The 24,547-nt window shown below is 43.3% G+C and overlaps 1 protein-coding gene and 1 long non-coding RNA gene across 7 annotated transcripts in view; one reads left to right on the top strand and one right to left on the bottom strand.

Annotated features, from left to right (window-relative positions):
* Positions 1–24,547, top strand: part of WIZ (WIZ zinc finger) — a 90,561-nt gene that overhangs the window by 8,437 nt on the left and 57,577 nt on the right. For 5 of the 6 annotated variants that reach the window (XM_077262318.1, XM_077262322.1, XM_077262320.1 and 2 more), the window contains exons 2-5: positions 7,924–8,262; positions 8,391–8,448; positions 10,825–12,350; positions 22,460–22,693. In XM_077262318.1, the coding sequence (XP_077118433.1) occupies positions 8,034–8,262; positions 8,391–8,448; positions 10,825–12,350; positions 22,460–22,693 (2,047 nt within the window). In that variant the 5' untranslated portion in view covers positions 7,924–8,033. The remainder of the gene's footprint in view (positions 1–7,923; positions 8,263–8,390; positions 8,449–10,824; positions 12,351–22,459; positions 22,694–24,547) is intronic. The other variant, XM_077262319.1, reaches the window with a different exon arrangement.
* Positions 5,572–22,619, bottom strand: LOC143774582 (uncharacterized). Its single transcript, XR_013215558.1, has 4 exons — positions 22,482–22,619; positions 8,058–8,224; positions 7,566–7,738; positions 5,572–5,860 (listed from the first exon to the last, which is right to left on the bottom strand). It is a non-coding gene; the product is annotated as an uncharacterized LOC143774582 (long non-coding RNA).

Here is a 24,547-nt window from a genome sequence, read left to right as displayed (position 1 = left end):
GCGTCATAATCCTGTGTAATCAGCTTAAAAGGGTTTTCTGTAAATTAAAGGGAACCTGACAGTTGATACATGATGATCTCAGCCATGCATGGTTAACTCTCAAACGCCAGCAGCATTTCAGAAAAAAACATACTCTTAAAAGCCACCGGAGACGGATCGGACAGGTGGGTCCCCAGTGGCTTCTGCTTGCCCACTACCAGTGACTGACAAGTCTGCCTCTGCTTTAGTGTATAGGGAGCAACTCTTATTAGAAAGCAACAGCATCATCTGTCTGTGTCTCTCTCTGTCTTTCACTCTGTTCTCCCCACCCCTTTCCATAGACTTTAGTAGGCACTCCAGGGTAGCAGGCGGGGAGAAACCGCCAGGGACCCATCTGTCTGACTAGTCTCCTGCGTGGCTCAGTCCCCGGCGGCCCTTTAAAGTATTCTCTGTAATGCCGCAGCAATTTAGAGTCAATCATACCTGCCTGAGATCCTCCAACCACTGCCTGATACGTGCTGCCCATGGATCGAGCAGTGTGTATCAGCTGTCAGGTTCCCTTTTAAGCTTTACGATGTATAATACAGTTTTGTTTCTTTCTAACATACGGTTAGTGAATAAGTGCGTTTTCAGTTCCGTCTACTGACCGCAGCCATTAAATGACTGCCGGCCCGTTGGAACAGAACGATTGTTAAAGGGTTTTTTGCCAAACTCTTGACAAATCTCTGCAGTCACTCTGAGCCTGTAGATTGCTGACTCTTCACAGTGTGCAAAGTGCACACTGTCAGGATTTCCCTGTATTCCCAGAGCGGGCTGTCCCAAGTATGCAGTGTGCCGACTAGATTCTCGCCCATTCTATTAACCGGACATTGAGAGAAGCAGATGAGAATCTAATCGGCACATGACCACAACTCTGCAAACCACATACTCACAGTCAAGTGACGGCCCTCGCGAGGCTTGCACACTGTCAAGAGTCAGCCATCTGCAGTCATATAGAGCTTTGTCAAGAGTCCCGAAAATCCTTTTAGTACAATTGATCACAGGACATGTGCTGCCGAGAATACTTATTTTAATGACTGCATGAACAATCCAATCGTTTTACTTGTTTGTTATGTGATTGACAAGTCAATAATCACCAAAAGAGTCCCCTTTACTAAGACCCCATTGGTAAAGACCAATAACTGAGCTAGGGACGTAACCCTAAAGGGTGGAGGGGATATAGGTGCACCAGAGCCTTGGAACATTATTAACGACCCATGACAGTTGGGTGCCATTTTGAAGATTTTTGGATTGGGACTCAAAAGCTTCAAGTTACGCCATTGGACCGAAGGGCAATACTGCATAGGGGATGAGGTTTTTTGGGGAAAAAAAAACAATTATTCTAATTTAATACCAAGCTTTGAATGCGTACTTATTATATGTGTGAGGATGGCTGTTCGTAAAGGAGTTGTCTGGCATGTGGTGGCATGAGGCACTGTCGGTTTGTGATCGTGCGATGTGTACATGGACCACTAATGAAGAGTACTAATTTTACTTCAAGGGGTCGTCCAGTGAAAACAAGTCATCCCTATCCACGAAGTAAGTGATGACTTGTTGATTGGTGGGGGGCCGATCATTGTGACCTGCACCGATTGGCAAAACGGGGAGCCTTTTATCCCCGTAAGCGTTTAGCAGCATTGCCCATGCTCCACTGCCTCTCCATTCATTCCCTGTGGAGCTGCTGAGTGCCACACTCGGCTTTTTTCGGTAGCCCCTTAGAGCATGAATTGTGCGGCAGTTGGGGGGTCCGGCCTGCTGCACCACTTTAACTGGGATAAAAGCTTCCCTTTGGAGATAAAAAAAAAAAATCCCAATCTGCCAATCACTGTGGGTCCCATGGGTCGGACACCCACCGATCCTATAGATATGGATAGGTGATAACTTGTTTTCTCTGGACAACCCCTTTAAGAGACATTGGGTGAGCCCTTTTATTATCAGTTGGGTTTATAAAATGTAGTATATCTATCCTCGTGGATTAATTTCTTATTTAGGCCTCATTTATCAAAACTCTAAAAAAAAGTTTTTCCAAAAACTGTCTTTTGATTGTATCAACCAATCAGAACTCAGGTTTTATTTCTTAAGCTGCTCTGAAAAACATGAAGCTGAGATCTAATTGGCTGCTGTGGGCAACAAGGACAGTTTCACCATTAGGCAGCTTTGATCAATGAAGGTCCGGTAGGCCAGATTTATGAAACTTGTCTGTTGCCCATAGCAACCAATCACTGCGTAGCTTTCATTTTTGAAACTGCTCTGATAAAATGAAAGCTGCTCAGTGATTGGTTGCTATGGGCAGTATAGACAGGTTTTTCACTCAGATAAATTTTCATAAATCTGCGTCAATGCGTTTGATTCCCGTATAGCTGGCACTTGCAGCACTGCCAGGTAAACTGTTTTCTGTAGACTTTATTAGCTTTTAAGGTCATTCTAAATGCCCCTTCTAGTTATAGGGTCTGTACTATAGAAACAGGACTGAGACCCCCAAACAGTTTAGGACTTTGCAGTTAATGGTTGCAGTCAGGCGGCCGTATAAATTGGGCCAAGATCGGATCGCAATACACGGAGTGGCCGGCTACTCTCCTGACCCCCGAGTGTGACCGCTTCATATATTTCTATGGAGCCATCACGCTCGTGTCGGTAGAGCCGCGGACAGTCCCATTTTTACGGCTGTGGCCTTTTTCAGTAGGACCATAGGGGTCACAGTTCACGCAGTTGTGATATGGACGATAAGTTGTGGTCGGCAAAATGGTCATAAATTGGTCATCTTGCCTCTCAATCTTGGAGCTTTAACAACAAATTCCTGCTGCCATAAGACCATGTATAAGGCCTCATTCAAACTTCCGCCTGTGGACCACGATGTGCAGACCGGGCGCGAGTCACCCGAAAGCAACAGTATCATATATGGCTATGAGGCTGTCGGGTGACCTGTGGTTGGTTCGTACGCAGACCGTGTTTCACAGATGCCTGAATTTTGCCTAACATAGACCATCTTTTAGTCCAGGGGTGAGGAATCTTTCTTCTGCCAAGAGCCATTTGGATATTTGTAACATCTTTAGGGGGGCTGTGCAAATCATGGGCTAACTTGGCCCACAGAGTACGTCTCGACGCTGGCACTGGTGTCAGGACGTAATTGTTCATTACACGTGCCTCAGTGTTCAGTAGTGAACATGCTCACAGAGCAAGAAGAAATTAATGGGCCTTTAGTCGGCAAAATATGTCTGCCGTCCCAAGCACTGCGGTCCCCGAGAATCTGCCAGGGGCTGGATAAAAGGTCGAGAGCCATAAACAGCCCACGGGCCTGAGGTTCTCCACAACTGCTTTAGTCCATCAACCTAATTGATTTCCTTGCAGCCCTTCATTAGTTTAGTCATCTGTTTAGTCATCTACAAACATGGTCGTTCCACCAATAATGGGAATGGATTCTAGAAGAATAAGATAAAGGAGCATCGTAGAAAAATATATACGGTATTCCTGTGCTCCCTCATTTAGGATCATTTCTTTTTTTTTTGCCCCATGTGAAAACAGCTTAATAAAATATAGGCTTATTAATTAACAAGACTTGTGTAATACCACGGTACATAGTCCATGATATTTGACTGGATGACCCTTTTTGAAGTTCTTTGCTTAGCCTAGCGAGGAACACTGTACATTTTGAAACAGTAGCTGGGGGGTAAATAAGGAGCAGTTTTACAGAGGCCTAAAACGAGTAAAGCCGGTTTCACACAATCCTGTGTTCATGGGCCATGCCAAGATCGGAATATCCGGCCTGACCACAAGGTCTCCTGACCTGAGATTAACTAGGAACATTGGCCGTTTGTAACTGGCCTTATCCTAGACTTTCCAATTATGCTGGCCATGCACTTTAGATGACGATTGAATGCGTCTATTCTCCCGATTTGCCATACACAGGGCTGTAGAGTCGGTAAGCCAAACCTCCGACTCCTCAGTTTCCATGACTCTTGACTCCACCAAATTGGGCTCCGACTCCACAGCCCTGTCCATACACATGCACGTTTGGCTCTATTTTTCAAAAACATTTCAATAAGAAAATGAGAATATGCCACTTCGAGAGACCTCTAGTGATGGTACCTCACTTAAGTTTTGTCTAAATTTTTTATTTATTTATTTTTTTTCCCTCCCCCCATGGACCAACTGGTCTTGTTGACTTGTTCTTCTGCAGTGCTGACGTGCTAAAGCCAATCATTGTCCTCAGTGGTCTTCTGCCACAAATGCAAGCATCATTGCTCAGGCCAATGATTAACTGCAGTGGTCACATGCGCATGGATGGAATATCATTAATGCAAGATGAGTCAGTGGGACCACCGGAGCAATGGTGGAGAAGTGTTTTTGGAATTACAAGGTGAAAATAAGTTATTCCTAATTTTACCACCTTTTGGTAATCTTTTTTTCTTTTAAAAAACCTTTTAAGGAGGTTATCGTTAGGAGAGGTGATGAGGAACGTGGGTTTGGATTGAGCGGTCCCATAGAAGTGAACCGAGTGCTAGTCACACGTGTGCTACCTCTCTAATAGCACTCTGGTCTTGCACCTGTTTTCGATTTAACATGTCCGACCCTTCTTTCCTCCAACGTGGATTTGGAACAACATGATACAGATGGTTGGCCAAAATTGGCAGGTCCAGCCAAAATATATTTAATGTGTACAGCCAACTTTAGAGCGGAGTATTGGTTTTTCTTTCGTGTTTTTCGAGCCCTTGTGTCATGTACCGTCCCTATAACAGACCCGACAGTTTCTGAGTTGTAGTCAAAATGTTCTATTCAGAATTTCCATTATTCTTGAGTTTAGTGTGTTAGGTTCTTCATGTTCCTTCTGTGGAAGGCTTCTATTTATATCAAATGGAAAGGAGATGACGGATGGAAATGATCTGCACTTACAGCACAGGATGTCTTCGCTGATCTTTCCTGAGGTCCATCAGGGTTCATCGATGAGATTGCCACTTCAGAAATTAATGGACTGCATACCATATGCATGGCTGATTCTGTGAAATGCGTTTCAATAGCTAATGTGTGGACTGCATTCCTGGCATGACCCATGAATCAAACACTAGCAGTTTTTTTTCCTCATTCCTAGTCTAGATAAGCCTATAGGCCAACATTTTTCTAAGACTCCTTGTAAGGTGCCTTAAATTGGACTGGGACCCACCCCCCAACCCCCAACCACTAAAAAGAAGGCCCCTTTGTTCTAGTAGTCTTGTGGTTTTCTGGATGTAGAGCTCTTTGGAAGATGAATGTTTGATGTGGGCCCTTGTTCTTCAAAGATGGCTCCAATCCAATGTTTTAAGGGGAACGTGTCATCAGAAAATAACCCATATAGAAGTGTGTGTATATTGATAAAGGGTGATGTCACAGCTCACCTCTGCCCCTTCCCTGCACAATGACAATTGCACAGATCACAAAGAACACATACAACTCTCCCACCCAAGATAATGAAGCTCTCCACCTTAGTGGTCTATGCTGACTGTAAAGTGTATTTCTGAATCCACCTAGACACAAAATATAATAAAGAACGCTACTATCAGAAAATGAAAAAACAAAACATATTGTCTGGTTTTAATTTGTAAAAAAAATAAGCAATCGCTAGGGCACTTGCGCTCCCCGTCATATCGACCTTCCATGTCCTGATCAGTTGTAGCCGATGGGTTAACATGACTTCTGGCATCCTGCTGAAGGCCCCGATGGCTGTCATCTTGGTAATTCTTCTGTGCAATGTAGCCACAGGCTGAGGTTCATAGGAGACCATCGTTTCTACTATTTACTGCAAAACCGTAGTATTATAGTATACTGTACTAGCAATGAAATGATCTCGGGTTCAAGAGCCATAAGGCGACTAAAAAAATAAGGTTAAAATTAATTTAAAATATATATATATGTATATGTTCTATTGCCCCACTTTTCCCTGTTCAACTATAATAAAGAAAAAAACATACTTATTATCGGTCATGTCCAGTCCATCGAAATATAAAACAGTTTAAATCAGTCATTATGGCAAAAAGGAAAAAAATTCCAGCTTTTCAGTCAGCGATCAAAATATGGTGTGAATAAAAAGGACAGCTCAGCGTGCAAAATCTAGGCCTCAAAGAGCTCCTTCGACGGAAAAATAAGTTACTGGTCTCAGAAAATAGCGACACATATACTGTAATAAATATATATATATATATATATATATAATCTTTTAATTTAAACAAGTTTGAGGAGGTTTTTTAGCCATTAAAATATAAAATTAAAACCTTGTAAGTTTGGTATGGCTGTAATTGTTCTGACCTCGTGTTTCCAGTAAGTCTTACCACATGAATGCTGTAAAAATAACATACAAGGCAGAATTGTTTTTTGTTTTTGTTTTTTTGTACCATATTTATTTTTGTCCCTTAGGACATTGTATGGTGACAATCAAAACTATAAAAACTATAATCCTCTCACCTAAAATAAACCTCATACCGTGGCTGACCGAGAAATAAAAAGTTACGGCTCTTGAAAGTAGAGAAAAATAAAAGGGCAAAACAATCGACAAGTCTTGTAACGGTTAAGGCGTAGATAAACCTTAATATGTTTGATCTAGTGGAGGCCCTTACATTTCTTTGTGTGTGGTTTGGGTGCCGAGACTTCCACCGTTGCGCCCATAGTGGTGTACAGGCTCATTAGAAAGTCTAGGGTTTTGTACGCCACTGTTTGCTCACTTGTGTAGGAACTGGGCGGATAAACACAGCGGTTTGAACGAAAGATGGGGGTCTCGGAACCTGGACCTTCTCTTGACTACAGGACACTTTTAGGAGCTTCCAAAAAAAATGATGAAGGTTTAGTAACCCATGCACATAGGATGCCATTGTTCTCAGCTGTTTACACTGGACGATGCTCTGCCGAGAATGATGATCTTGTGGGCAAACCACAAGATCATTCCGCCCGATGAATGAGTTTGTCGGGTGATCGTCAGCCAGTTTAGACTAAACAACTACCGGTAAAGGAGCATTCCTGGAAAAACTCGTTTATGATAAACTTGCAGTAGAAATGCCCCTTCAGAGTGTATCTAGCACTCCCGTTTACTTCTGGACCACTCTCACCATCACGAATCCAATTGTAGTGCAACAAACATTGAACCCAAAGTTAATCTACCCGGTTGGCTTGGGGGGTTGTCCTTTTCTAAGAACATCTTGTCTAGACTAGTTCTTTATAGAAACTCCTCGTGCTGCATTCCAACTGGAACTTGACTCAAGTACCCTGCATACTTCTGTAGAAATACTTAAGGGAAGAACAGGAAACCTGCAAAGTTTTTCTTTGGAAAGAGTACAAGTCAAATCAGTCACTGGAAGTATGAAGTTGCCTGTGGTGTGAAGACGATAGGGATATATTTCGGTTTGTGATTAGTTTGAAGAATGACTAGACTTGGAGCTCAGTGGAGAACTTGGGTTGAATTTTTGGAGGCATTTCATTCTCCGATATCACATTGAATTATCAATTTTTCAGCCATTTTCTAGAAATGTTTCCAAAACTGATAGTTTTAAAACTTTTAAAGTGCAAGTAATACTGCGAGCCAATACCTTTCATCTCCAGTTGGCTTGGCCAAGCAGTCGTTCATGAAGTGGTTCAATGTGCATGACATGTTTGCTAGAAGTTGCATCTCAGTCTCTTCCTCCTCGTATATGGTGGTTATTTGTTGAGACAAACCTAGACCTTTTACTTCTAATTCTTTGTCTATTTTCATAATATTTTGCTAAAATGATAATGAAATTTGGTGAATTTTGACAAGGCTCCCAAAAGAGAGCATTCTGAGTCTGGACTGTAAAGTTTAGAAATATTAAAAAATACACTTTTTAAACCTCAAAGACTAATTAGTACTTTTTTTTCCCCCTTCTCTCCTTCTTTCTCCATCATCATCCAACTCAACCATCTTTTTAGGTCTGTCACGTTCTTGTCCTTGATTTCTCTGCAGTACTCAAGGGCCCCATTTCCGTTTTGTTGTCCACCGTTTACTCTTTCTGGTCTTCCTTTCTTAAACCTTCCTCCTCATGGAGGACATTCCCTCCACATACCTTTCTGGACAGGATGATGTGGATCACTTAAAGTACGCACTGCCATCCATTGGGCAGAATGAAGCTTGTGCCCCAATGGCATGTCCAGGAGGTGTGGAGATTGTCCTAGTGGGAGGCGGAGAAGCTAATGTTGGAGCATATCCTGAAGAAGGTGGTGTCCTCACATCCTACCCGCACATAGGATATAGAGAAGACAACAAAGAAGGTGAGCAGTGTATGTGATTTGGGAAACGCGTGTATTTGCTTTCCCTTATTGTCTTACGAATATTTTTTATTCAGTTGTTGCTCCTTGTTTGATGTAATTTTGCTACAGTGGTTTCTTTTACACTTTAGGCATCAGACTGACCCACTCAAGGGATTCGGATGGAATCGGCCGTGGCATTATGGGGCGGTAAGGACTAGTGTGCAGCTTCATCACTTGTGTGAGGGCTATTAATGTAAAATATATCAAGGTAAAGCCAGTTACGTACGTCTTTGAAATGCAGATTGTGCTCGGATTGGAAGACAAAGTCCGACCTTTGGGTCTCCTGAATTGACCAAGCTGCTTTAGTTATGCTTATAAGTAATCTGCCCAGGTGGGGAGACCCCACCGGTCAGGCCGGACCTTCAGATCTGAGCAAAGTCTGTATTTCACGTACGTGTGAAACAGGCCTAATGCAATTTTTCGATATGTTGTAGGCCCTCTACAAAGTAAACCTGTGCCTTTTCTCCAACTTTCTTGTATTTTCTGTCTTTGACAGCCAGCTGATATATTTCTGCCCATTACGAGTGCTGATCAGCGAAGCACCTAGTTGATTGGTGCTAATTTAAAGGTCTTTGCCAGCTGAAAACCATATTGCCTATTAACGCAGGAGATGTGCTGACGCTAATAGTTTTTTAGGCCGAAGATGCAATCATATGATGGATGAGCATATGCTAAACTCCTCGGTTGATCACTGCCGTGTTTGCACTGATCTATGTGCTCATTCGTCTTTTATCGACCCATTTAAAAAGACCTTGCCTTTGTCCACTACAATCTTCCTGTCCATGCATATTGCCAGTTGGACATAGTCACCCTTGTGCCCAGTGATCAGAGAGGTAATGCTGCTTCCAGAAAGGAAAGTGAAATGAAGCTTTTGTGGTAGACATTCATCCACATGTCCCCTAAGAAGTGATAGCCCCTTTAATTGGGTGAATGTCTAGCCAAACCTGACAATTTCAATCTGACTGGCCAACTATTGTGTATAGGAGGCATCTGATATCGATGTTGGAGGAAAAGCTAGATCAGGCAGGTTATATATTGATATACCTAATCCTTTCCTTCTGAAAGACCTAGTCTGGCAGTGGCTTTTCCCCCTCCTCCACGCTTAGGTCAGGTACAATAGCTGTTACCGTTTGGTGACCGCTAGTGATGAGTGAACATGTTAATAATAAGAACAGAACATTATGTGGCAAAGGCAAGGTCTTTAAAAACAAAAAAATGGAGGTAAAGGGCGTTTTCCATTGTGTAAAGTGGCTGCTTATTGCTAAGATATGCCATCATAATGACCTGGTGGTCTGACTTATAAGACCCCAACCAATCCTGAGAATAAAGACACTGATTTATTCTTATCTTTCCCTTTATTTGAGGGATGGGCTCCCACCAATCATAAGCTATCTATATGCCATCACTTTTGCAAAAAGAATTTAAACGGGTATTCCCATTTCCAACATCCCATCCAAATATGGTGTAGGTATAATATTAGAAAATACTTCCATTTAGAAAGGTAGTATAGTTCTTCTGATTCGCTATGTCGCTTATCCCATGTGCAGGGCATTGCAGTAGCTTAGGTATCAATGGTTACTACCATTCGTATAGTGACAAAAGTCGAAAGCATTGTAGTGCAGCGGTATCCACGCTGTGCAGTGATGAGGCAGTGACCCAGCAAAGTTCAAAGCAAAACGTGTTTAATGTCCAAAACTCACACAGAGCACAGTATCCTCCGGATCGCAGCCGGGAAACACGACCGTCCATAAGTGCGTCCGGTTGCCGAGGGCGAGTGCACCACCATATCACACTACGGGGTGCCAGGAGTTCGCTGTGCTTGGCTCTGTGTTCCCTCACACAGGCCGAGCTTTTGCAAAGCCGTCTGCTCTGCTTGCTGCAAACTCCACACTGACACACCCAACCCTCTGCTGCCGGGGTTTTTACAAAAAGAACCTGTGGCCGTCGGCCACATGGAAAACCCTGGGCCGGGGAGGAAACGGACTGCCCCACTGCCATCTTGTAGTCCATTTAAAAAAATAAAAGCCCAGAACAGGTTTTCTTATATTTGCCCTGGACACATAGCATGCCCAAGACCAATACTCAGTTTTATTTTGCATTGCAATCACAGCTATGCCTGTGACTGCAATGCACTCCCACTGCCTCCATGTGCTTCTTTGCACATCCTGGGGGACATATAGCAGCCCTCGCATATAATACCGGACACTGCCTCACACCATGGATACCTAAGCTACTGAAATTCCCTGCACATGGTGTAAGTGGCATAACGAATCAGAAGAACTATGCTACATTTCTAATTGGAGGTATTTGCTATTATTATTATTATTATTATTATCACACCTACTACAGATTAGATTAATTTCTTAGAGCTAGGAATACCTAGTTAGCCCTTTTTATAAAAAGTTACAGTTTAGCCTCTGGTCTACAGGAAATACACTTGTAGCTGGAAAGGTTAGCATGAAGTCATGCTCAAATCACACCCAATCTTTACATAGCTTATCTTGCCTGCCTAATATTTTACAGCCCTGATCAAGACCACCATTCATCTTCTAAATATACTCTTCCACCATCCGACCGTCGGACCTTACACCTTCTTGGGTCAACCCAAACAGGTGCCCACACCAGTCCTTGGGGGTATTCATCTTCAGATGCTCATCAGGATGGTGAATTGCCTGATGGAATGCCTTCAGAAGATCAGTACTTGCAGAACAGAAGGTACGAGTGGTCTTCAGGTTTGGATAACGTAGAAGAACATTCACAATTAATGATGCTACGATCAGACCCAACACCCATTAACATGCCAGCCTTCAGAAGAGCCCTGCAACTGGGAAGAGCCCATGAGGCCTGGCAAGGAGGAAACTATTCCGAAGAGGATGCGCATGTAGAAGTGGAGGAAGAGGAAGAGGAGGAAGAGGGATCAGTTTACACTTGTATCGAGTGCAACATTTATTTTAAGAAAAAAGCCCACCTCTTGGAGCATATGTTCCAGCACTCTCAGGAAGCAGAAGGAGAGGGGGTGCAGGCTAGTGAAGGATCTCACACCTGTGGGGAATGTGGAAAGGGATTTGGAGATGAGGAGAGTCTGGAATCTCATCGTCAACTTCATCAGGAGTCCAGACAGAAAATAATAGAAGAAATTAGTAAATTAGAGAATTTAGCAGACGAAGGACGTGATGCCCGTCTTCAGTGTCCCAAATGCCTTTTTGGTACAAATTCTTCCAAAGTTTTTGTTCAACACGCAAAGACCCACGTGAAGAAGGTGAGCGGAGACACTCGGGGAAACCAGACGTCTTTCAGAGCAACTTCTGAAATTCTTGAAGGAGGCAAAGCCTCTGAAGTGGCAACTGACGTAACGTGGAAGAGTTCAGATGGCGAAACTACAATTGAACAGGGATGGAGATCTGATGTACAACAAACTGCCGTGCAGGGACCCAGTAAGATAAAAAGAAATATTTTGACTAGAAAAGATTCGGAAAATTCTATGCATGAGAGGCTTTCTGCCAAGGAAGAAAATAATAAGTCCGCAAAGGCTTTCCAACTTCCAGAAGCTGCAGTAAAGCTAAAGAAGAGGTTTCGAGAGGTCCTCAGATCAGGTGTGGGATGGGAAGAAGAGCAGAGGCAACAGTTGAGAGATCAGGTTGCTGTCTTGGTTCTTAAGGACATTGGCGCCAAGAAGAGGACAACTAAAGGACAACCGCCTTTGGGTAATGGAAAAAAACTTTCAGCTGCAGCTAACAAAGGTCTGCTGTCACGCTATGAACGCTGTCTACCCAGAGACGACTGGGGAGAGGTGGAAGAGGATGTACCTTTAGATGCCCTGTTAATGGACCCTAAATATGCAAGTCAGCTTGAAGCACTCGGGCTGAGGAGCGAGGAGAGAGAATGTCCATATTGTCCAGATCGCTTCCACAATGGGATAGGTCTCGCCAACCATGTCAGGGGCCACTTGAACCGAGTTGGAGTTAGCTATAACGTACGCCACTTCATATCCGCAGAAGAGGTTAAGGCCATTGAACAAAACTACTCATTTCAGAAGAAACGCAAGAAAGGTAAGACATGCTGGTCATTTACGTGACTCACTGGTGTATAAAGATATCAGTAGATTGATGCCGATTAATCTAGTCAAAGTCAACTATAAAAGAAATGAGCTGGCTCTGTAAAACTATACATTCTGCGTGGTGGTGTTGCCCTGTTATTATTCCTGAAAAATGCATGAATACTATCTCAACTGGGTGTTGCTATTCTCCTGGGCAATGGGGTGTGTCCTAAAACATCCTGACAGTCAGACCACACATTGATTGGGCCATAATCGGGAATGGTAACTCCCAGTTGTAAGTTTGTTCTTGTATACCCAGGACATGATAAAACACACTCCAAAATAGGTCCTAAAAGAACTTACAAGTCCTCATTAAAAGGGCTCGGTGAGATAAAAAATGGCTACTTTCCAAATACAATGCCATTGTTGACCGTGGGATGTTTCGGGTATTTCATCTCCATTTTTGTCAAGTGGCTGTATTTATAGAAGGAAAGGAGCATTTCACATATGTCTGATAGTAGAACTGAGATCTACTTCCAACTTTCTTTGGGCAATCAGGAGAATTTGTCAATGGATTTAAAGGAATTGGACCATAACCAACATTTATCACCCTTCCACTATGTAGGTGATGACATGGTCATGTGGAGCCCCATGGCCATAAAATCCCCAAGGCTCCATTTATTGTGTAAAGGACTAAGCGCTGTATTTGGTAATCCTTGTTAGTCTCTTAGAGATTCAGTAGAGTGACCGTGCACATGCGTGACCACCAGCCCTTTCAGATGTGTTGGGCGAGGGGCTGTTGTGATCAATGAGAACAGTGTGTTCTGTTATTATTATAGTAAAAAAAATTTTAAGGGGAACCCCTTATGATGAAAATGGTCACCGATCTGCGGAAGGAGGAGCTGACCAGATCGATGTACATTTTTATGGGAAAAGTTTTAGTAAAACTATTAGAGTTGGAAGGGACCTCCAGGGTCATCATGTCTAACCCCCTGCTCAATGCTGGATTCATCAAACTATTTCAGACATGTCTGTCCAGCCTCTGAAGACTTCCATCGAAGGAGAACTCGCCATCTCTCGTGGCAGCCTGCTCCACTCATTGATCACCCTCACTGTCAAAAAGTTTTTTCTAATATCTAATATTCTCCCTTTCAGTTTCATTCCATTGCTTCTCATGTTTCCATATGCATATGAGATTAATGATGATCCCTCTACACTGTTACATCCCTTCAGATATTTGTAGACCGCTATTAAGTCTACTCTTAGCCTTCTTTTTTGCAATCTAAACATTCCCAGGTTCATAGGACACACTATGTCCTTTTTAAAATGTTGTGCCTAGAACTGGGCACAGTATTGCAGATGAAGCCTGACCAAGGAGGAGCAGAGGGGGGATAATTACCTCACGTGATCTAGACTCTATGCTTCTTTTAATACATCCTAGAACTGTTTGCTGCTGCATCACACTGTTGACTCATGTGCAGACTGTGGTCTATTAGTATACTCAAGTCTTTTTCACTCATGCTGTTGCTTAGTTGTATTCCTCCCATTCTATAGATGTAATTTTCTTTTTTCTTTGCCCAGATGTAGAATCTTGTATTTCTCCCTATTAAATACCATTCTATTATTCGCTGTCCATTGTTCAAGCTAATTTAGATTCTTCTGAATTCCTGTCCCTCCTAGCTTTACATTGTCTGCAAATTTGATTATTTTACCTTCAGTTCCCTTATCTAGATCATTTATAAAAATGTTGAACACTGGGGCCAGGACAGAGCCTTTCGGAACCCCACTTGAAACACTCTTGCAATTGGATGTGCAACCATTTATCACCTCTTTGAGTATGATTACTGAGCCAGCAATGAATTCACCTAACCGTAGCTTTGTCAATCCCATACTTGGTAATTTTTTCAATAAGAATAGTATAAGATACTTTATCTTTAGTAGTCAAATCATGGACAGTCTGTGATGTTGGTGGATTGAACGAGACATGATGGGCTCGATTGGATTCAGGTCTGGGGAAACGTTCCTACGTGTATTAGTAGGCGTGGGTTGTCATCTGTAGCACTGAAGAGTCTTGATACCCTATCAGACACATCTTTGAATTGGGCACATGGAAGACAGCACACATCTCATGAGGTGATGTCCGGTCGGCAGATAGTGGCTTCTGTTCCTCTCAGTAGGGAATCCCCCATGACCACCACTCTCCTTTTCTTCTTCACCACAGTGCTTCTTTTTCTCCCTTCAAGAGGCTTCTGATTTCTTACTGGATAGTTCTTTGTGGGTAAAGCACTTTTTTTGTACTCTTGAGTCCAGTGGGCGGTCCTACTCAGTGATTGACTGTCTCTCCTGTATGACTGCAGATGATTGTCAATCGCTAGCAGGACCGCCCACTGGACTCCTAAATCCAAACGCCAAGGATTTCAATTAAAAAAAACACAAGTTATACTGAGTCTTTTCCAGCAAACACATATATCGTTGCGCTCCGCTTCTTTCTCCATACCGTGCTGTCCACAGATTGTACTACTTGTAAAACCTGATAGGTTCCCTTTAACCCCCGGGCCATTTTCCATTTTTGCGTTTTCAATTTTTGCTCCCCTTTTTGCCAGAGCCATAACTTTTTTTTTTTTTGTCAACATGGCCATATGGGGGCTTGTTTTTTGCGGGACGAGTTGTACTTTTGAACGACACCATTGGTTTTATCATATCATGTACTGGAAAACAGGAAAAAAATTCCATGTTTGGTGAAATTGCAAAAAGAGTGCAATCCCACAGTTGGGTTTTTTTTATGTTCACTAAATTATTCTCCAGGTCATTACGAGTTTGTAGATATCAAACATGTCTAGGTTTTTTTATTTAAGTGGTGAAAAAAAATTCCAAAGTTTGTTAAAACCGCTACGTCATCTCAGGTCATTGCTCGCAAGGCATTACTAGGAACGGGAGCATCGGGAAGGCTGCGGGGGACGCCGGAAGGTAAGAATATAATGGTTTTTTTTATTTTTTTTTTAATTATTTTTAACCTGGGTTGTGTTGTGTATGCGTTTTCGCAGCGGAAAAACGCGGCGAAGACGCATACACAACGTGTGCACATAGCCTAGACGGATCCGTCAAAAAAACAGACCCAGTGCACCCGTCTTTTTACAATCTGCACAGGATCCATTTTTTTCAACATTTTGACGGATTGTGACTGATTGTAATAAAACAGAAGTGTGAAAGACGCCTTAAATGCTGCTGTCAGAAATTTACAGCGGCATTTAACTAGTTAACAGCCACAGGTGGATCGTGATTCCACCGGCAGCTGTTGCAGGCACATGTCAGCTGTATATATCAGCTGACATGTGCCCGGAAAGGTGCAGGCTGCGGCGCTGACAAGGGAAGTCCGACATTATTACGCCTGATGTCGAAAAGGGGTTAAACCGTTTGATCGTTGTTACTCTCGCCAATAACGAGAATGGAGGTACAAAATCCCTTGTGTGAATGGAGAGTTAGTGAGCATGTACGACCACAGCTCCATTCTCTTTCTAAAGTAGTGGTGGTCGCACATGCTCAATACTGCTCCGTTCACACAGGGGACTTTGTAACCCGATTCTCAGGATTAGTAGGGGTTTCCGCGACTAATACATTTATCATCCATCCTGTGGGGAGGTAATAAATGTTTGTGGTCTAAATGTTGTTGGAAGTTGCGTCGCCAATTAATATTGACTATGAATAGTCTTACAGAGCCAGTTTCACTGTATTTTATGTTTGCACTTTTGACGTTTGTTTTGAGTGTAGTTTGTCTTTTTGTATTGAAATATTATAATTTAATAGCTATAATACATAGAGATAACAGATATTAAAGAAAAATGTCACCTTTATTGCAGATTGCTGATGATCATTTTGTCATGTAATGCATTGAATACCAAATTACATGTTATAGGCATGTAGACAGATAGAAATAGAGGGAGCCACGAGGTCAGGACCGGAGAGACTAGTCCAGCTGCTTGTAGAATGAGAGGGATGACCGAGAGCGCCACCTTAGGGTACAGTGGCATGTAAATGTTTAGGCACCCCTGGTGAAAATTACTGTTATTGTGAAAAGTTAAGCAAGTTGAAAATGAAATGTTAAAGATCACACATTTCCTTTTGTATTTAGGTAAAAAAAAGTAATGTTTTACATTTTAAAAAAGAAAATGGGTCATTGTAAAAGTTTGGCCACCCTTGGAGGTTTGTATGCTCAGATTACTTTGACCAGGATTTCAGAACTTAATTAGCCTGTTAGGGTTATGACTTGTTCACTATCATCGTTAGAAAGGCCAGGTGATGCAAATTTCACATCTTTATAAAAACCCAGCCTCCTCTAACCTTGTGCCAAAAAAACAGCAGCCATGGGTTATTCTAAGCAGTTGCCTAGCACTCTGAAAATACAAATGGTCGAGGTCTGCAAATCAGAAGGCTATAAGAAGATAGCAAAGTGTTTTCAAGTTGCCCTTTCCTCAGTTTGAAATGTAATTAAGAAATGGCAGGTAACCGGAACAGTGGAGGTCAAGATAAGGTCTGAAAGACCAAGCAAAATTTCAGTGAGAGCTGCTTGTAGGATTGCTAGAGAGGCAAATCAGAGACCCCTCTTGACTGCTAAAGAACTTCAGAAAGATTTATCAGACACTGGGGTTGTGGTACATTGTTCTACTATTCAGAGACACCTGCACAAATATAGCCTTCATGAAAGAGTCATCAGAAGAATTCAATGTGAGGTTAACATAGGGCTCTTTGGCCACAATGATCAAATGTATGCGTGGGGGAAAAAAAGGCACAGAAAAGAACAGCTCGCCAACCATTAAGCATGGGGGTGGATGAATCATGCTTTGGGGTTGTGTTGCAGCCAATGGCACAGAAAACATTTCACAGGTAGAGAGAAGAATGGATTCAATGAAAATTCAACAAATTCTTGATGCAAACCTAACACCATCTGTAAAAAAGCTGGAGTTGAAGAAAGGAAGAGTATGGCTTCCAAAAAACAGATAATGATCCTAAACACACATCAAAATCCACAATAGACGACCTCAAAAGGCACAAGGTGAAGGTCCCCTGATTGGAAAATCATTGAAAATCTGTGGCTAGATCTCAAAATAGCAGAGGATGCAAGACGACCCAGGAACCTCATAGAACTGGAAGAATATTCCAAGGAAGAATGGATGAAAATCCCTCGAACAAGAATTGAAAAAATCTTGTCTGGCTACAAATAGTGTTTACAAGCTGTGATACTGTGGGTGCTACTATGTACTAACCATGCAGGGGGCCCAAACTTTTGCATTGGCTCATTTTCCTTTTTGTAATTTTTAACCCCTTCACGTCATGCGCCGTACATGTACTATGCATGTCATGTCCCTCCCTTTGATGTGGGCTCTGGCGCTGAGCCCACATCTTTCCCGAACGTATGCCCCTAACAGCAGCGGGTGGAATCGCGATCCACCCACGGCTGTTAACCCATTAACAGCAGCATTTAATGTTATCGTGCTGGAAGGGCATCACTAATCCCATCCATCGGCACCCATGTCACATGACCGCCGGTCGCCGATGGGTTGGCATGACAACCCGGGGTCTGCAAAAGACCCTTATGGTTGTCATTGCCGGATTGCTATGAGCGCCGCCCAGCTGTCAGTGCTCATAGCAAGTGAGCATTTCTGCTACCCGCAAGCGATCTGATCATCGCCTGTGTATAGCAGAGGCAATCGGACAGCTGCAGCTCCCATGGAAACTATTAAAGCATGCCAAAAGTAATATAAAAAATAAAAATAAAAAATTTGAAAAAATATAAAAAAATATATAAAAGTTCAACCCCCTCAATCGCCCCATTCAAAATAAAATAATAAATAAAAATACACATATTTGGTATCGCCGTGTTCAGAATTGCTCGATCTATCAAGCTATAAAAAAGAATTAATCCGCTTGGAAAACTGCGTTGCAAAAAGTAAAAACTGCAGAATTACTTTTTTGTGGTTCCCACATCATTGCCTATATTGCATTTTAATGCAATCAAAAGATCGTACCTACACCAAAATGGTATCAATAAAAACGTCAGCTCGGCACACAAAAAATAAGCCCTCACCTGACCCCAGATCACAAAAAATGGAGACGTTACAGGTCTCAGAAAATGATGCTATTTATTTTTTTATTTTTTACAAACTTTGGATTTTTTTTTCACCATTTAAATAAAAAACAACCTATACACGTTTTGGTATCTCCAAACTCATAATGACCTGGAGAATCATAATGGCAGGTCAGTTTTAGCATTTGGTGAACATGGTGAAAAAATAAATAAAAAAAACAGTTGTGGAATTGCACTTTTTTTGCAATTACACAGCACTTGGAATTCTTTTTCCCGTTTTCAAGTACACGACATGGTAAAACCAATGGTGTCGTTCAAAAGTACAACTCGTCCTGGAAAAAACAAGCCCTCACATAGCCATAGTGACGTAAAAATAAAAATGTTATGGCTCTGGAAAGGAGGGAAGTGAAAAGCAAAAGTACAAAAACAAAAAAGGACTGCGGCGTGAAGGGGTTAAAATATAAAAGATTTTTTTTTTCTTCCCTAAAATACAAAGGAAATGTGTGATCTTTAACTTTAGGTCTTTTAGAGATCATTTCATTTTTTAACTTGCTTAACTGTTCACAATAACAGCAATTTTGGCCAGGGGTGCCCAAACTTTTACATGCCAATGTAAATGCAGACAGTGAGGTTTTGGTGATGATTTTCTGTCCAGATTTTGCATGTAGAAAATCTTCAATAGCAGAAAATTATTTCTTACACATACAGTGGGTACGGAAAATATTCCCTTTAAATTTTTCACTCTTTGTTTCATTGCAGCCATTTAAGGAAATTCAAAAAAGTTCATTTTTTCTCATTAATGTACACTCTGCACCCCATCTTGACTAAAAAAAAAAACAGAAATGTAGTAATTTTTGCAAATTTGATAAAAAAGAAAAACTGAAATATCACATGGTCATAAGTATTCAGACCCTTTGCTCAGACCTCATATTTAAGTCACATGCTGTCCATTTCCTTGTGATCCTCCTTGAGATGGTTCTACTCCTTCATTGGAGTCCAGTTGTGTTTAAATAACTGATAGGAATTAATTTGTAAAGGCGCACACCTGTCTATATAAGACCTCACAGCTCACCGCGCATGTCAGACCAAATGAGAATCATGAGGTCAAACGAACTGGCTAAGGAGCTCAGAGACAGAATTCTGGCAAGACACAGATCTGGCCAAGGTTACAACAGAATTTCTGCAGTACTCAAGGTTCCTAAGAGCACAGTGGCCTCCATAATCCTTAAATGGAAGAAGTTTGGGACCACCAGAAGCCTTCCTAGACCTGGCCCTCCAGCCAAACTGAGCAATCCTGGGAGAAGAGCCTTGGTGAGAGAGGTAAAGAAGAACCCCAAGATCACTGTGGCTGAGCTCCAGAGATGTAGTAGGGAGATGGGAGAGAGTTTCACAAAGTCAACTATCACTGCAGCCCTCCACCAGTCAGGCCTTTATGGCAGAGTGGCCCGACGGAAGCCTCTCCTCAGTGCCAGACATATGAAAGCTTGCACAGAGTTTGCTAAAAAACACATGAAGGACTCTCAAACTATGAGAAATAAGATTCTCTGGTCTGATGAGACGAAGATAGACCTTTTTGGTGATCATTCTAAGCGGTATGTGTGGAGAAAACCCAGGCACTGCTCATCACCTGCCCAATACAATCCCAACAGTGAAACATGGTGGTGGCAGCATCATGATATGGGGGTGTTTCTGAGCTGCAGGAACAGGACGACTGGTTGTCATTGAGGGAAACATGAATGTGGCCAAGTACAGAGATATCCTGGATGAAAACCTCTTCCAGAGTGCTCTGGACCTCAGACTTGGCTGAAGGTTCACCTTCCAATAAGACAATGACCCTAAGCACACAGCTAAAATAACAAAGGAGTGGCTTCAGAACAACTCTGTGACCACTCTTGACTGGCCCAGCCAGAGCCCTGACCTAAACCCAACTGAGCATCTCTGGAGAGACCTGAAAATGGCTGCCCACCAATGTTCACCATCCAACCTGACGGAACTGGAGAGGATCTGCAAGGAAGAATGGCCGAGGATCCCCAAATCCAGGTGTGAAAAACTTGTTGCATCATTCCTAAGACTCATGGCTGTACTAGCTCAAAAGGTGCTTCTACTCAATACTGAGCAAAGGGTCTGAACACTTATGACCATGTGATATTTCAGTTTTTCTTTTTTTTAAAATGTGCAAAAATTACTACATTCCTGTTTTGGTTTTTTTCAGTCAAGATTGGGTGCAGAGTGTACATTAATGAGAAAAAAATGAACTTTTTTGAATTTACCAAATGGCTGCAATGAAACAGAGTGAAAAGTTTATAGGGGTCTGAATACGTTCCGTGCCCACTGTAGATTTGACATGTGGAGGTCAATTTATCTGAGGACTTTCATTGCGGATTCATCCATGCAGACTGTGAAATTGGCTTAAAGTAAAAACCCATGCATCTTTGCTGTAGATAAGCTACAAAAATATCTGCTATCAAATCCATTACACGTGCATTCACCCTAAGGAATAAACTCTCAGTCAGCAGATTTGTTGCAGAAATTTCTGCGATTATTTATTTATTTTTTATAATCTGAATGGGGTTTTGTTTTTTGCATGGTTTTCTGCAAGCTCTATTCAGATAAGCCTGGGTAAGGTAAAGTGGACGGTGCAAAGCTAACACACATTGCAAATGACTTTTTCTTAATAGCCATGCAATGGTGCAGAAAGTGAGCCGCCATTAACAAAAAATGAGCAGTTTGCAATTAATTTATTAATTGCATTAAGACACTGTGACTTTTAGGAGGCGGTTGCATGCCATGTGCCATCTGCTTCGTGGGACCTCGGCCTCACAGAAATTTCTGCAACTCATCTTCCATGGTTTCAAACTGAAAGGGACGGTGTATTGGGGTAGCCGACTCTGAAGCCTCGTGTAGGTGGGGGTATGGGGTACGGGCCTGGGAGGAGCGGTTCTCTTCTAACTAGCTGAGTACTTATTCAGATCAGCTAAAAATGTATCCTGGGCAGAAGAATGGGTAGAGGAGAGGAGCTGTGGTCACTCATGGCAATGCAAAGTGTGTGCAGTACAGGTCAGACAGCTGGTTAGGAGACTGCAACATGTGGCCTAGAAGGAGGCACATCAGGTGTAATGAGTGCCTCTATCATCCTGCACAAGGATTGTGCTGGGGGAGAGTGGGACATGTTGAGTGCTGCTATCGTAGGTAGAGGGACCGCAGTGGGACAATAGAACGTCACTGGGAGGGACAGTGCAGACAGGGACAGGGGAGGGGCATCGCTGGCTGGGACGGCGGGGGAGAGGTGTCGCTGGCTAGGATGGCGGGGGAGGGGCGTCGCTGGCTGGGATGGTGGGGGAGAAGCGTCGCTGGCAGGGACGGCAGAAGGGAGCGTCGCTGGTTGGTACGGCAGAAGGGGGCGTCGCTGGTTGGGACGGCAATAGGGGGCGTCGCTGGTTGGGACGGCAATAGGGGGCGTCGCTGGTTGGGACGGCGGAAGGGGGCGTCACTGGTTGGGACGGCGGAAGGGGGCGTCGCTTGGAGGGGTGTCGCTAGGAGGGTTGGCAGGGGGCGTCGTTGGGAGTGCCGAAGGGGGTGTCGTTGGTGGGACGGTGGAAGGGGCGTCGCTGGGAGGGGCGGTGGGGGCATCACATGGAGGGCATCACTGGTTGGGCCAGCGGAGGGGCGTCGCTGGTTGGGCTGGCGGAGGGGTGTCGCTGGTAGGGACGGTGGAGGGGACATTCTATCAAGGACCATAGAAAGACGTGCTATGTTGTGTGTTCAAGCTGAGAAAAATTGGGACCGCACATGGTGGAAGTAGTCTGAACTAAGGAGAATTGGGGGACATTATGGTTGGTGACGTGAATTTGAGATTTGCAGGATGAATGGGCATAGTAAGTTAATAGAACAGAATGGGGGGATGGGGGCCCTGGCTTGGTAAAGGAGTCTGGTTGCCTCATTAGTTAGCTCAGATACAATAAGGTGCGTAGGGTTTAGTTGCAGAGGAGGCCGGGTGAGCAACATTGAGACGCCAGGTGATCTCATCTGTCCCTCTGCAGTGGCGAACTTCGACCCCAGTACCTTCAGCCTGATGCGATGCGAGTTCTGTGGTGCTGGTTTTGACACTCGTGCTGGCCTCTCCAGTCACGCCCGTGCCCATCTGCGAGACTTTGGTATCACCAACTGGGAGCTCACAGTGTCTCCCATCCATGTCCTTACTCGACTGCTAGCCCGCTCACCCGGTCGTCCACTGCCGCCCTTTCCACCTTGGCACCAGGACACCGACACAGACGGTAAGAAGCCTTTGTGCCTGTGTTATGACATCACTGATGACATCATATTGCATCATCACCAGCCTGCAATCAGACCCAAGTGTGTATCCTGGCTATTTTTTCCTTTTGCCTTTCTCTAACACCCTTACGTGTGTGGCTCTGCATTTCTTCCCTCCACCCTTGGTCCTCACTTGCAGTGATAATGTCACAGGCCATTAAGCTGCTGGTGGCATCATCACACGGCCGTCCTCCTGCTCCATCCCTGGTGCACAGAAATACAAATGGCTGTACAGATTAAAAATTACAGGCATTTTTTGAAATCATTGGCATTTTATGAAGTCGTGGTAGTGATTAAAAGTGGAGTCCTACATCCCACATAAAAGCCCTGACCTGCAGAACGGTTTCAGATAGATTTTATGGCTAATACCATGGGGAATGAAGGTTGTATGGATTATAGAGGAAATGTGAGGCAAATTGTCAGAAGAACACAAAAGGACTTTGCTGTGGGGTTATGAAAAAAAAAAAGTTAGTTTTGGACTCGTCCAGTGTGTTTTTACCACTTTGACCATTTAGAACTAATTAAATCCTCTGTATACTGGTAATTCTAATGACACTTTCTTGGCATGTGATTAGGGACAGTATCTTTTCCTTTTTTTTTTTTTAAACTGTATTAAAAAAAAAAAAAAAAAAAAAATCGGTATAAATGCAGCAAGGTGTGTTGTACTCACTGCGGCATTTCAGAAAAGAACATAGTTTGGAGAGACCTGACTAGTCCAGTGCGGCCCGTGTCTGGCTTCTCCCCGCGACGCTCCTTTATCCCGCGACGCTCCTTTATCCCGCGACGCTCCTTTATCCCGCGACGCTCCTTTATCCCGCGACGCTCCTTTATCCCGCGACGCTCCTTTATCCCGCGACGCTCCTTTATCCCGCGACGCTCCTTTATCCCGCGACGCTCCTTTATCCCGCGACGCTCCTTTATCCCGCGACGCTCCTTTATCCCGCGACGCTTCTCTGTCCCGCACCGCTCCAGTTGATGAAGAGGTCTTTCCCTATGTACACACAAGGAAGAAACCTGGCAATCAACTGGAGCAATGCTGGGAGAGGCTGAAGAAGGTTCGCATCGGGCTAATTGGGTTTACATAGGATGATGCGCTGCCAAGAACGATGATCTTTGGTACAAACAAAAAGGTTATATCTCACACTGAATGACCGTTTTGCTCGTTTGTCCGGTGATCTGCAGCCTGTTTTGAATCCTTTATTACTGTAAAACGATTATCATAAAGCCGAGCGTTCCTAGGATAACTTTGCTGTGTAGACTGAGACAGGATCAGCAGAGGGTGGGAGAATAAATAACCGCTTCATTGTACTGGTAGAGGCTTGAGATAGAACTGGATAGCTGCACAAAACATATACATAAGACTTTGTATACATCTACCCTGTCACATCCTGTTTTCGGGGAGGATGGCTGTTATCAGCTGTTATCAGTCGGCTCCTAACTGAAGATACACAGCTGATTTTTCTGGACATATTACTACAACATGGGTGACCACCATTGATCGTACATTTATCACCTAGCCTGTGTCATACAACCCTTTTCACACCCATTAATGGCAGCTGTCCCCAAAAAAAGCTACTAAATTAAGACTTGATTTCTCTTCTACGTCTTACATATAACTTTACCTATATACAGTACCTTGAAAAGGTATTCACACCCCATGAAGTTTTCCATGTTACACCCAGAAACTTAAATATATTTCATATGAGAATTTAATGTGATCTAACAAGACAAAGTAGTAAGTATTTGCCAAGTGTAAAGGAAATAATACAGGGTTTACTACATATTTTAAAAATAGAGATCTGAAAATTGTGACGTGC

Source organism: Ranitomeya variabilis, chromosome 5 (genome assembly GCF_051348905.1).
Source record: "Ranitomeya variabilis isolate aRanVar5 chromosome 5, aRanVar5.hap1, whole genome shotgun sequence".
In the NCBI taxonomy this organism is placed as follows: domain Eukaryota; kingdom Metazoa; phylum Chordata; class Amphibia; order Anura; family Dendrobatidae; genus Ranitomeya; species Ranitomeya variabilis.
This window is presented reverse-complemented; position numbering and strand designations above follow the sequence as displayed.